The following is a 12,909-nucleotide window of genomic DNA, read 5'->3' on the forward strand; positions in this document are numbered from 1 at the left end:
ACCCCCACCTTATAGTTCAGCTGCCCATGCTGCTGACTGAGGGTGACCCCCTCCCCACCGACAGCTTCTCCCCCAGCTCCCTCCTCCTCTTGCCCCTCATCCTTGCCCCTGTGGCCTGAAGGATTGGAGAGAATGACAAATTGGGTATTTCTGCCGAGGAGCCGTTTCGTTTTTAAGAAAAAAAAGCAAAAGGAGTCTCTGAAAAATGCATCAATCAGGGAAAAACATGTTGTTTGGTTGGGTTTGCCTTCCCCCAGCTCAACTAGGTCCTAAGCAGCCAAGTGGAATTTTACCAACTCTGGAAGAGCCCCGGTGGGCAGAGGACGAGGAAAACAAGGGTTTGTCCTGAGGAAGGGGGCGATTGCTGCCCAGAAGTTAGACACCAATGCAAAGTCTCCGGCGGGACCGTGCCCAGGCCGACGCCAAGACGGAGGAGGGCGTGGTGCCCGTTCAGCGTCTTCCCTGCACCCTGCACCCACCGGCATCTTCCGTCTCCTGGGACCCCTTGGGCCCCGTTCCTCAACTCAGAGGCCATTTGTTGCCTGTTTGAGTTGCCTTTTTGACAGCCTCTCTGAGAAGTAGTGATAGCAAATGCTTCCCCTCTAAGCTTGCGTTCCTTGACGGTGGCCGAAGTGGTGGGCTCCTGACCCAGGCTCCCTTCCTCTCAGGAACAGTCCTGAGCCTTCCCATCTTTCCTTTGGCCCTTCTCGAGGTAAGCTTTCATTCCTGTGCCGTCGAGAATCCCTCTTCCATTGTTTTGCGGAAAAACCCATTGCCAGATGAGCTCCTCAAGCACCCAGGATATGCCCACGGTGACAAGTGGTCTCGAGAACCCGTGGGCCACTGATGCTTCCTTTACCTCCCTCAGAAAGGAGTTACCTTACAAAGCCCCCAGGCAATTGCCCAGTGGTTATCTTGGGGGGGGGGGGGCAGACTTGACCTCTGACCTCATGCTGCTGCCCACCTGGCAGCTCCTTGTCTGCCTCGACTATGCCTCCATGACAGCAGGCTCTCTCCAGCCTCCTTCACACCTTCCTCCTGCCTCACAGTCTCCTTGTAGCCCTGTCCAGTCTCCTGCAGACTTGCACGACCCAGGAGCCAAATCCCTCCACTTTCTCTTTCTCCACTTCTGTTCCGTGATAACTCCTGGACTGCCTCTCCAAGGAAAGCCCTGGATCTGGACCCAAAAGCCTTCATGGAGGAGGCCCAGTGTGGCAGGGACACCTCCAAGGACCGTTTTCCAGAAGGGACTTCTGTTCTTCTCTGATGGGCCAATTATCCCAAGGGGGCTCCCAAGACCCCTGTTGGAACTGAGGACATTTGGTTGATGGTGACCTAGAGATGTCTTTACAAGGGGTTTCCTTAAGCTCAGAGTGCAGTGCCCACTGGATTTCAAAACTTTCTAAGAACCTCCCATCAGGGAGCCCAAACCTGCCGGCATAGTCCCGAAGCAAGATGATGACGACAGAGCCCCGGCCCCTCCCCCAGGGGCCCTGAAGGTCCGCATCGTGGAACCACTAGTCTTTGTGCAGCTGGATATGAATTTAGCCTTTGGAAATGGGCTGTGCTCGCCCTCCCCGCAGGTCCCCGGGGACCCTCCCAGCCAGACCCCCATCCCTGCAGGCCTCTGCCCAGCCCCCTCCTTGCTCTTCTCCAGAGAACCTGGCCCTGCCTCCACCCCCCACTCCTCCAACTGTTGACTGAGGTTTGGTTTCTCTCCTGCAGGGCCCGTTTCTTAACAGCTGTTTTCTTCTCTCTCTTTGTCTCTGTCTGTCTCTCTCTCTCCGCCCCCCACCCCTGCCTGCACCCCCGGGGCCTCCCTGCTCTGCCCCGGCTGGTGGGCTGCCCACGCCGGGCAGGGAGGGCCGGATGGTGGTGCTATCCCTGGTCTTAGGGCTTTCGGAACAGGATGACTTTGCCAATATCCCTGATCTGCAAAACCCAGGAACCCAGCAGAACCAGAACGCTCAGGGGGACAAGAGGTACGAGCTCGGGCGAGGGCCCGCAGAGGCGGCGGCGGTGGCAGAGGAGGAGGCGCGGAGAGGCCGCGGCTCCCACCAGCCCGGCTGCCGGCCAAGGGCAGCGGCGCCTTCCGCGGATGCTGGAGCCGGGAGGACAAGGCCCCCGCCCCAGGCAGTGTCCCCACACACGGCCCCCTCTGTGGCATTCCTTGGGTCGGAGGCCACTGCGGCCATCCTGGGACCATTCTGGATCAAGCCTGCTCCCCGGGCATGCTTGCCCCTCGCCCAGAGCAAGCACAGCCTTTTCTGCCCCCATCTTCCTGCTTGGCTCCCCCCTCTGCTGCCCCCTCCATCTTTCATCTCTGTCCCCCACCCCTTGTCCCGGAAATCCCTGTTTCTCTGAGGTTGGCGGGCCAGGGGGGATGTTAGGGAAGGGGCTCCAGCCTGTTCTCCCTCATCCCCGCTGCCTCAACCTCACTCTTGCCTGGAGGCCCACTGGGGAGGTGGCTGCACCTCCACCGCAGGGGCATGACTGGGGTGCTCAGCTGATGGAAGGGGAGCCCTGGCGGGGAGAGTCTGGGGTGTTGGAGAGGCTCGGTGACAGAGCCAAGAAGGCAGCCCCTGAGCTCGGGGATAGCAGGAGGGGATAGCCCTGGAGCAGAATTTCAACACAGGTGGGTCAGGTCCCTGCTGACCCACCCCAGGCCTACAGGAAATCTGGTGGCCTGGCAGCCAGGAATCCCACCTTCTAGCTTCTACCTTCGCTCTGCAACCTTGGGCAAGTCACAGTCCCTCCTGGGTCTGTGCCTCCTCATCTGTTGGATGATGGCGGTGGACAGGGTGACTTCTAAGGAACGGCCCTTCCAGCTCTGACATGCCAGACTTCTAATGAGGATGACAGACCCCTTGAGCGGGGGCACTTGTCAGATCTCTGTGAGCCAGGCAGCAGCTGGGTTTGGACGGGTGACCCTGAAGCTCATCAAAAGGCCTTTCAGGGCAGGAAGGGACTGTCTAGGGTGGCTGCCAGGGGCTCGTGGTTTCCGGAAGGTACAGAGGCTGAGAGCTGGACAGCTGACTTGCCTGTCCTCCCTCCAGTGGCTTCTGGAGACCAACCCTCTCTCCTTCCCATCTTAGTCCACAGTTGCCTGTCTACGGGGGGCAAAGCCAGAGTCTCCGGGGAGCGGGATAGAGGAGAGCTGGGCCAGTTTTCTGCTCAGTGGCACAGATGGTGCCCAGCCCAGAGCCCATGTCTGGGGTTGCGGGAGGAGTGGAACCTGCCACCCCACCCCACTAGGTGCTGCAGGAGCCACAGCTGCCTGGGCAGGGTCCTCAAAGCTGGGTGTCAGGCCAGAGGGCCATGGGCCATGGGCGAGAGGGTGCAGGAACCCTCCAGAAGTGGCAAGCATGCCAAGAACCTGAGCCCCTTGCTGGGGACAGGTGTGAAGCGTGAGGGAGCAGATACAGGCTGGAAACGAGATTTCACTTCACCCATGTGTTAATTAACTGGCTCCATTTTCACCCACAGCCTATTTTTATCTCCTTGCCACTTAGGTCTCACTCCATATTTTAACATACGCATCCCATCTGATCATGACATCAGCTTGTCCCCTTCCTTCCTGGGAAAGGTGGAGGTGGAGGTAGAGAGCCCTTGCCTCCACCTGGCCTGACTTTCCCAGTGGACCCATGTCATCACCACCTGGTCGTGCCCACCCCATCCTGGAAACTCATTTCTCACGGCCTTTGGGGTGTTTACCCAGAGGTTCACCACCACTGGGGCGAACCAAGGGCTTCCCTCCCAGCAGACTCTGCCCACACCGGGGCTTGCATCGGCACCATCCACGGGGCACCAGGCATTCAGGACCCCCACCCCTGCAGGCTCCTGGATCTGAGAATGGTGGGCTTGGGCCGGCTGTCCCTTTCCTCCTCGGCTTCCCCCACTAGACCAGGGTCTGCCCTTCGACCCCTGTCCAAGGCCCCCTTCTCCACCCTGGCTGTCTCCTTGGCCAGATGTGTCTGGAGTAGGGCCCTTAGCTGGTGCCAGGGACAACACTGGGCCACTTCAGTCTGTTAGCATCAGGCTCACAAAGGTCTCCAGGGATGCGGCCTCTGCAGGTTCCGAGCAGGGTGGGAGTGTGTCCCCGCAAGCCAACAGGGAGTTGCAAGGGTCCCTGCCCCCCACCCCCACCAAGGATTCTTGGTGGCCCCAAAGCCCCATCACATCCACAGATTCCACGTCCGGCCTTCAGAATGCCCTGGGACCCAGGCAGCGGGGAGGAAGGCCGTGCCAGCTCTGGCACCCACACCTGCCATGCCCATTCCACTGCACCCTTCCGCCCTCACCTTTACCCATGCCTGTCACCACTGTGCCTTGGGATCCAAATGGCTTCCACCGTGGCCCCACCCCCACCAGTGGGGGGCGGGGCGGGGGCCAGGCCCCCCATTGCTCTCCTCTTCTGTCCCGTGTGTGTTCCCCGCCTCCTCTCTGCCTTGCCTCGCCCCTCCTTGTCCACCCCAGCAGCCGCCTTCACACGTCTCTGACTAACCTTTCTTGGCCTCTCTCTCTTTCCTCCCATCTGCTCCTCACAGGGCTGTCCCTGGGCCGGTGACAAGGGCCCCTCGGCCTCTCCCTCTCTCTGTGCCTGTCGTCTCTCTCTCTGTCTCTCTGTCCCACGGCCTCTGACAGCTTCAGCGGTGCTGACCCTCTTTCCCAGGCTGCTTTGCAGCTGTGCTGACGCTGTGGTGTGGCCAAAATAACTCCGAGTTTTTCATACCTTCAGCAGTCACTCTCCTCCTCTCCCGCTCTATTTTTAACCTGACTTTACCTCTCCAGCTATTTCAATCTCCTCTTCCTCCCCTTGCCTGTCTGCGTGAGCACGTGTCCACATGTGTGTCCGTGTGTGCGTGCGTGTGCCGCCGTGTCCGCGCCTCATGGAGGGGATGCCCGGCAGGGTGGGGTGGGACTGCATCTCAGCAAGTCCAAGTTTTCACGGCAGGTGTCTCGTGCGTCGGATTCTCAGGGCATCTGTCCCTAAAGCCACTTATTTTTTTCTCCCATTTCCCTTGGTCCCAATTCACGTGCACACGGTGGCATGCCCGGGCTTCCCCAGTGTGTCTCCTCCCAGGATCTAAGTGTGCCCATGGCTGTGTGTGTGTATGTGTGTGTGTGTGTGTGTGTGTGTCATCGTGGCTGCTCTGATTGACTTGCCTTGCTGCTGTGGCCTTTTCAGTGTGCCCGTGTTTGTGTGTGTGTGCACGCCTGCCTGCTGTTGGAGCCCAGTGTCTCCCCGCTGGGGCCTGGCATGTACCCGTGCGTGTCTGCCTGTCGGCTGTGGTTGACTGTGGGCTGGCAGGGGCTGTGGTTTGTGTCCAGCCTTGAGTGTCTGAGTCCGTGGCTCTGTTGCTCTCCCAGCTCCTCTGCTCTAGCCTGTCCGAGCCTCATAGCACCCACCCCCACCCTCCTCCTCCTCGCGGGACGTTCCAGCCTGGTCCCTGGGCAGTTTTCCCACACCACCTCCTTGGGCCCTGGGCTGAACGGAGCCTGGACTCAACCACCCAGACCCTGAGCCGGGAGCCTGGCTTCCTGGGGTATGGCATGGAGTAGACGGGGCCTGGGGCAGAGCAGCCGGATCTTTCTCTGCCCCTGGACAAGAGCCTTGCCTGATGTAGCGAAGGGTGGGGACTGGGGTACAAGGCCTATGGGCTTGTCTTCCCCAACCTGTGGCTCCTGTAATTGAAGTTAAATTAGAAATTCATTTCTCAGTCACCCTAGCCACATGTCCAGGGCTCAATAGCCTCGTGTGGCTCGTGGCTACTATATCAGCTGGCTCCTCCGTTGTGGTAGAAAGTTCTACTGGATGGAGCTGTGTGGACAGCAGCCCCCACCCGCCTCCTCAGTCTGGGATCTGATGGGTGGGAAGGGCACCAGTGCCCTTGCTGAGCCTGAGCAAACACAGGTGGGGGCCTCCGAGGGACAGACACCCTGGGCGTGTTTGCAGCGGGTGATGACGCAGCGAGATGGCCAGGACACGCCACCGCAGAGGACCCCTCCCAGCTGGGGGTCGGGGGAGCAGGTCTGGGGTGGGGAGGGGAGGCGCACTTGGAGACCACCATGCCGAGCCAGGGACTGGAGGGTGGGGGCTTTTCTGGGGAGCAAGAGGAGTGGGAGCCCCCAACAAAGCAGAGGCCGCAGGGCCAAGGCGAGGGGGGCAGGGCCAGCAGGATGGCCCCAGGCCTTCTGGGGGACAGGGTCTCCACTTCCATCAGACACTCGGGCCCCCAGAGAGGGCCCTGACGCCCCTGACCCAGGCTCATTTTGGACACCCCCCCACCCCACCCTCCAGGCTGCCTGCAGGAGGGAAGGCAGTGAACACAGCGCCAGTGCCGGGCCAGACGCCCCACGATGATTCTGACGCCCGGACTGAGCCCCGCTCCTCGGTCTCTGACCTCGTCAACTCCCTCACCAGCGAGATGCTCATGGTGAGAAGGGCTGGGGGGGGAGGTGTGCAGCGGGGAGTGGGGGGCGCGGAAGAGGAGCAGACGCAGCCTGGTGATGGGGTCGGCCAGGCCTGGCCTCTTTTCCCAGCCTTTTCACTAAAATAACCCCTCAGTGCCTCAGTGTCCACGTCTGTCAAATGAACGCCAAGGCCCATCCTCCTTAATCCTTTTCTGCACTGAGAAGGGGCCTGAGGAAACTTCCACATGATCCAAACTGGAAAGGGTGGGGCGGAGGGTTTGGGATAGAAAGGAGCCCCTTCCCTGCAGCATGCCCCCAGACCGGTGACCCTCCCCCAGTATCCATTTCTGGGGGGTAGAGAGGGCATGGCTTTGCCTGGCACCCCCTGGCAGCGGAGGTGAGTCACGGCCTTTGACCCGCCCGTATTTTCCAAAGAGCCCTGGGGACCAGAACTCTCCCAACAGGCCAGGGCCGCCCCAGGGAGAGGACACCGCGATGGGGCAGCCAGAGGTTTGCAGGCAGTAATCAGTTAAAGATCTGGAGCTCAGAAATCCCAAGAAGGCTTTGGGAGGACGTGAGGTTGGGAAACTGCCCCCGACCAACCTGGTAAGACCTGGGGCAAGTCAGTTTCCTCCCTGGATCTCTGAGCTGTGCCCTGTGGGCTCTCGGACCCTCCCCTGCCCGATATTCAATTCAGGGTATCCTTGCCCACTGGCCCAGTCCCCTGGAGCATCCAGGCCCCCCTCTCCTGCCAGCTCTCACCAGCCATCCCTGCCCATTCTCTGGAGAGAGGATGAGAGCTCACATTTTAATGTGCACACGAGTCACCTGGGGATCTTGCTAAAATGCAGATTCTGAGTCTGCAGGCCTTAGTGAGGCCTCAGAGCCTGCATTCCTCTTGGATCTAGATTGGCACTTCCCATCCCAGATCTGGTCTCCCTTGGGCTTCCCCACCTCTCCCCTCTGTCCCACCCCACAGGCCCCACTACCTGGCCCTCCACTGCCCTCCTTTCCAGCTTCCCCACCCATGGGACTGGCCTCAGCCATCCTCGCCTCCAGACAGGCATCGCCACGGCCTCCCTGCCTCTCTGCCAAGTTCCCAAAGGCAATGGCCCTTTCCCAGCCAGCTTGCCTGTCCCTTGCTGCCCCCAGGGAGGGGCCCAAGGGCTGCAACTAGATGAAGAGAGGCAGCTACCACCTCCATCCCTGCAGATGCTCCAGAGGTGGGATGGCAGAGTCTGATCACTCAGCCTTACATCAAAGCCGGGTCATGCCGTGACCACAGCTGATACCTGTGAGCTCCAGCCCTGGGCTGTCAGAAACTGGGGGGCTAGGGGACAGGGGCTGGGTACCCACAGTTGACCAGACAAAGAAACTGAGGGGAGGGGGTTTCGGAGAGGAGGGAGGCCGGGCCACACCCCCACCCCAGCCACTCGTGCCCTGGCACGGGAGCTGGCCGGGTTGCTTTCAGATGCTGCTTTTTGCAGGAGCAGGGGCTGGGGCAGCATCTCCCCCGGGGCTGCTGTGGGGGTGGCCAGCTCGGTTGCCATGGAGACGGCTCTTTGAGCTGCCCCAGCTGGTTAATTAGGGCTCAGGGCTGTGGCCACGCTCGGCAAGGCTGGGGCAGGCACAAAGCCACTGCCCCTTCCACCTGGCCCGGCCCAGGCCTGGCTTCCCACCCTCCAAACCAGCCTGTTTGGGAGCCTGGGGCTAGGTGACCAGAGGGACCCTCAGGTGGGGTGGGGCACCTGGGCTCCACTCACCAGGGACTCACCCCAACTTCAGAAGAAACAGGGAGGGGCAAGTGGTCTTTGCCTACTCATGCCGTGCCCCAGGGTCTCAGTCCTACAGCCATCACTGACCAGGGCCAGGTGACAGACCAGGAAGACACGAACCCCATTTAACCCTCACAGGAACCCCACAGGGAAGGTCTCATGGGCCCCATTGTGCAAATGCAGAAACCAAGGTTCAAAGGAAGTGGGGCTGGCCCAAGCAGAGGTTTGGAACCATCAGGGGTTCCCCTGGGCCAGGAAGCCATACCTGATGGACCTGGGTGGAGCTGGTGGAGTGGCTTGGATCCCTTCTTCCGTGATGAATAAAGGGGGTGCATCCCAACCCCACCCCCCCCAATGAGGTGGCCTAGGGGTGTGGCAGCTGGAAGGGCACTCCTGATTTCTGGGCACTGCCCTGGGTTCCAGTTCCAATGTGGCCATTAGTCACAAGTGACTTGAGGCACATTAGTTCACCTCCCTGTGCCCCCAACCAAAACTGAAACACCATTGTGCCCGCCTCATTGGGCCGATGCAAGGAGCACGTGAGGGCATGCTCCACCCGGCTTGGCAGGCAGCTGGGGTCTGGTGGGGTTTCTCTTATAAGTATGATTTGGATGCTTCTCACCCGGGGCAGGTGAGTCCTGGCTGGGGGTGGGGGTGGGCCCCTGGGGTGTGGGCCTCCTTTGATGGCAACTGGCCTTGCAAGTCAGAGGGGGTCCCTACTGGCTGTGCAACCTCAGACCCGTGACTTAACCACTCTGAGCCAGTCTCCTCGGTTAGAGTGTGATGGTAAGTACCAGGCCTGGCTGTGGCAGTAAGAAGGTGATGGGAGCATCTTCAGCCATGGAAGGTGTGCATTATGCACATTCTTATCATTCACGTTATTAATGTTTCAGAGCTTGGGGCTGCCTCTGCAGGATGAAGGTGGGGGTCCAGAGAGGGCTTGTTCAGGGGAGGTGGGGAAAGAAGACAGGTGCTGCCCTGGGTCTCACCCCTGGCCCTCACCCAGTCACCTCAGAAGCTCTTAGAGATGGGGATGGCTGGGCCCAGGAGGCTGGGGGAGGGATCTACACCTGCCCTGTCTCCCCGGGGAGCAGCCATTGGAGAGAACCATGGGCTGAAAGACCCCACCCCTCACCCCACCCCACCTTACTTTGTACGTTTTCCGCGTGACTCTCCATTGCCTGGCCATGGCCTACCTGCCCGCCCATCGGGAGTGTGGCCTAGAGAGCAGGTGCAGCCCCCCCCCACCAGTGGTTCTCGGCCCTGGGTGTCCACGCAGCCATCGAAGGCACTCTGTAAACATAATGCTGGTGCCCAGGCCAGACCCCAGCCCAAGCAAATGACGCTCTGGGGGTGGGGCCTGGGGTTCCGTATCTGGCAGTGTCCCAGGTGATTCTGCCTGACACAAATAGCTGCTGTTCCTGAAAACTCACCTGTCTTGTTTTGTAAATCACATCATCCTTAGCACCCCTGAGAGTCACCTCCCCAAAGAGTATCCAGGTAAACCCTTTTGAGACGTGAACAAGCTCCCTCATCTGTTTTGTAGCCCAGGTTCTCTATGTTGGTGTAATTCCCAGCGAGGCCCACAGGGCTGGGAAATTCAGCCCATGGTGGTGCCCGGAGAGGGGCCCAGGCTGCAAGGAGAGGCTGGGAGTGGGTGACAGGCACACAGCCCTGGGGGTCAGGAGATGGGGCAGAGATGGGGGTGCTGGTCCCGGCTCTGCCCGTCTCTCCCTGTGTGACCCAGGTGAAGGCACCCCTGGGCCTGTGTCTCCTCACCTAGATGCAAATTGGGCCCAGTGGCCCCGTGCTGTGACCAGAGGATGAGCTAGGCTGGGGGCCCTGGGGAAGCCAAGTCCTCCCCAACTGTCTGGCCTCTCCCCACCCCCAGCTCTCCCCAGGCTCGGAGGAGGACGAGGCCCACGAGGGCTGCAGCCGAGAGAACCTGGGCCGGATCCAGTTCAGCGTCGGCTACAACTTTCAGGAGTCCACGCTCACCGTGAAGATCATGAAGGCCCAGGAGCTGCCGGCCAAGGACTTCAGCGGCACCAGCGACCCCTTCGTCAAGATCTACCTGCTGCCAGACAAGAAGCACAAGCTGGAGACCAAGGTGAAGCGGAAGAACCTGAACCCCCACTGGAACGAGACCTTCCTCTTTGAAGGTGAGTCGGGCGCCGGCCTCCCCAGCAGGGCCCTCTCCGCCACCCCCACCCACACCACACAGCTCACTCGTATTCATGTGTGACCGCATGCACAAGCACATCGATGCACACTTTTGCAGGCACACAAAGTCACAGGCACACAAATGCACACATACATGCAAGCATGTGAGATATGTGCAGGCCTGTGTGCACGCGCAGGTGCAGAGATGCACGTGAACTTGCACACGCCCACACACGCAGACGCCTTGGCCCGGTTAACCTGATGTATTTTGCATCTAGCTGGGATGAGGTCACAGGGGCTGGCGTCACAGCCAGAGGCTGTGGGGTTTCTTGCTGACACAGATCTCAGCCAAGGCAGGGAGGGAGGCACCCGTGGCGTCCAGGGTGGAGCACCCCAGAGCCACCCCTGCGTCACAGTGAAGAGCACAGGCTGTGGCTCCCCAAGCCTCCCTGCGTCCTGGCTTCCTCCTCTGTAAAATAGAGATGATAATAATGAGGATTCAACAAATTAGTAAACACACCCAGAAAATGCTTTAGAGCAGTTTGTTACGCTGTCACGTCCAGAGGCCCCTTTTCAAAAGCCTGGTCTTTTGTCTTATCTCTGAGGATTCAAGGTAACCAGGAAGCTGGATGTGTGATGGGGGAATGATTTCCCAGCCCGCCTCGAGTGAGATGACATGTCTGTCCCAGGCCCTTGGGTGCCTGGAGCCCACCCTTTCTATAACCCTTTCCTGACAGCCAGCTCAACCAGGGAGAATACTGCCCTGGCTCTCCAGAACACACCAGTGTGCCCACCAGAGGCTCTCCCCCAGCTGTTGTCTCAGCCACTCGGCACCCCACCTGCTCCCCAGAGTGATAGCCACTGAGGGTGAGCTGGTGGATGCTTGTGTGTTTCTGGACCCCCACCGCCCCAGGTTAGAGATGGGACTACCACCAAGAGGCTCCAGGGTGTATGTGGTCATCTGGAGGGGCGAGGTTCATGTGCAGAGCCCCAATCCACCAGTTCCTGCCACAAACACGTACCCAGCATCAGCTAGGGGCTGCGCAGCAAATATCCTGGGCGCTGGGAGTGCCCTAAAGAATGAGGTACACTTTTGGCCCCCAAGGTGTTTCAGATCTACTGGAGGACAGAGCCACATGGATAAACCATATCCAGCATGAAAGCTGCTGCAGGAACCCAGCATAAGCTCCCCTGGTGGCACTGAAGAACATTTCCCAGAAGAAGGGTATTTCAGGATGGGTTCTGGTAGATGAGTGAGTTTGCCAGATAGGAAGCTGCCTCTTCTGTTGTCCCAAGCAGCCTTGCCCTAATGCATTTCACCTAAATAACTGCCAAAGGTCCCTGGGGGACCCCAAGATGAACAAGACATAGCCCACTTCAGTATGAGGAAGGGGACCCTAAAGGAATTCAGATGCTGGAGGGTTAGGGGTTTGGGTAATGTAGTATTTCTTCTGCCGGCTCACCTGCTCCTGTCAGAGGCTCCTCGATGCTTCCAGAGTCTCCAGGCTGAAGGTGCTGGAATCCTCTAGAGCCCTTCTCCTCCCCTCCCCTCCCCTCCCCTCCCCTTCCCCACTCCCACCAATTGGGCTGAAGCATGTCCTTCTCCTTCCTGCCCACAGTCTAATCTGGACCCTCCAGGCTGGCCTCTGCTCCCTACCCTTCCCAGGCCAGCCCTGCATACCCCCCCCCCATCAGACAAAGCCTCCCCAAATCAAGTGACTCCCTGGCTCCAGAACTTATCTTGGCTCCCCATGACTTTTCCATGCCATCCAGGCTCCTTCCGCTGGCTTTCCTTTGGCACACTCCTACTGCTCCAGCAAGCCATTTCCCCGGTGTTTCAGTCAATTAATTATTCACTCAACAAACATCTCTGGGGTACCTAATACATGCCAGAAATGGGGTAGATGCTGGGATCAGTGGTTGGTGACTGAGAGCCCTCTTGGAAATCCAGCCTAGTGGGAGAGACAGACGGGACTCGAGGAAGCAGGTGGCTAAGTCTGTGTTACAGCTTGGGGGTGGTGGATCTGGATAGAAGTACTGGAAGTGTGCAGCGGGGGACCAGTCCCCATCTGGGGTAACAGGGAAGAAAGCCGAGACCTGAAGGATGAGAATAAGGTGGAGGGGGTGGCACGGTGGGTGGCCAGCAGGAAAAGTCATGGTGTTGAGGGGTGGAAAGGAGGCTGGGTGGCTGGAGCCCAGCGGTCACGAGATGAGCTGGGAGAGAACAGCAGGCCAAATTGTGATGGGACTTGAAGCCAAGATAGGGTTCACAGCTTTTATTCTAAGTGCACTGGGAGACCGTTGAAAGGCTTTAAGCCAAAGAGGATCATGATGCGATTTCTATTTTTAAAAGATCACTCTGGTGGCTGGATTGAGAATGGACTTGAGAAAAGCGTGGAAGCAGGGAGGGCAGTCAGAAGGCTGTCACCACTGTCCAGGCAAGAGGTGCCGGTGGCTTGGATGAGGGAGGTGGCAGTGGAGACAGGGACATGTGTCTGCTCCCATTTATGCCTTTGCCATTTCCCTCTCCGGGATGCTCCCTCTGAAACTTCGTGGG

At 59.5% G+C, this 12,909-nt stretch overlaps 1 protein-coding gene across 8 annotated transcripts in view; it reads left to right on the top strand.

Annotated features, from left to right (window-relative positions):
* SYT7 (synaptotagmin 7) overlaps positions 1 to 12,909 on the top strand; it is a 56,646-nt gene that overhangs the window by 38,486 nt on the left and 5,251 nt on the right. For 4 of the 8 annotated variants that reach the window (XM_037839354.1, XM_037839357.1, XM_037839356.1 and 1 more), the window contains 3 exons: positions 1,860 to 1,982; positions 6,302 to 6,437; positions 10,081 to 10,351. In XM_037839354.1, the coding sequence (XP_037695282.1) occupies positions 1,860 to 1,982; positions 6,302 to 6,437; positions 10,081 to 10,351 (530 nt within the window). The remainder of the gene's footprint in view (positions 1 to 1,859; positions 1,983 to 6,301; positions 6,438 to 10,080; positions 10,352 to 12,909) is intronic. The other 4 variants (XM_037839355.1, XM_037839361.1, XM_037839362.1 and 1 more) reach the window with 1 other exon arrangement.

This window comes from Choloepus didactylus, chromosome 6 (genome assembly GCF_015220235.1).
Source record: "Choloepus didactylus isolate mChoDid1 chromosome 6, mChoDid1.pri, whole genome shotgun sequence".
Taxonomy (NCBI): domain Eukaryota; kingdom Metazoa; phylum Chordata; class Mammalia; order Pilosa; family Megalonychidae; genus Choloepus; species Choloepus didactylus.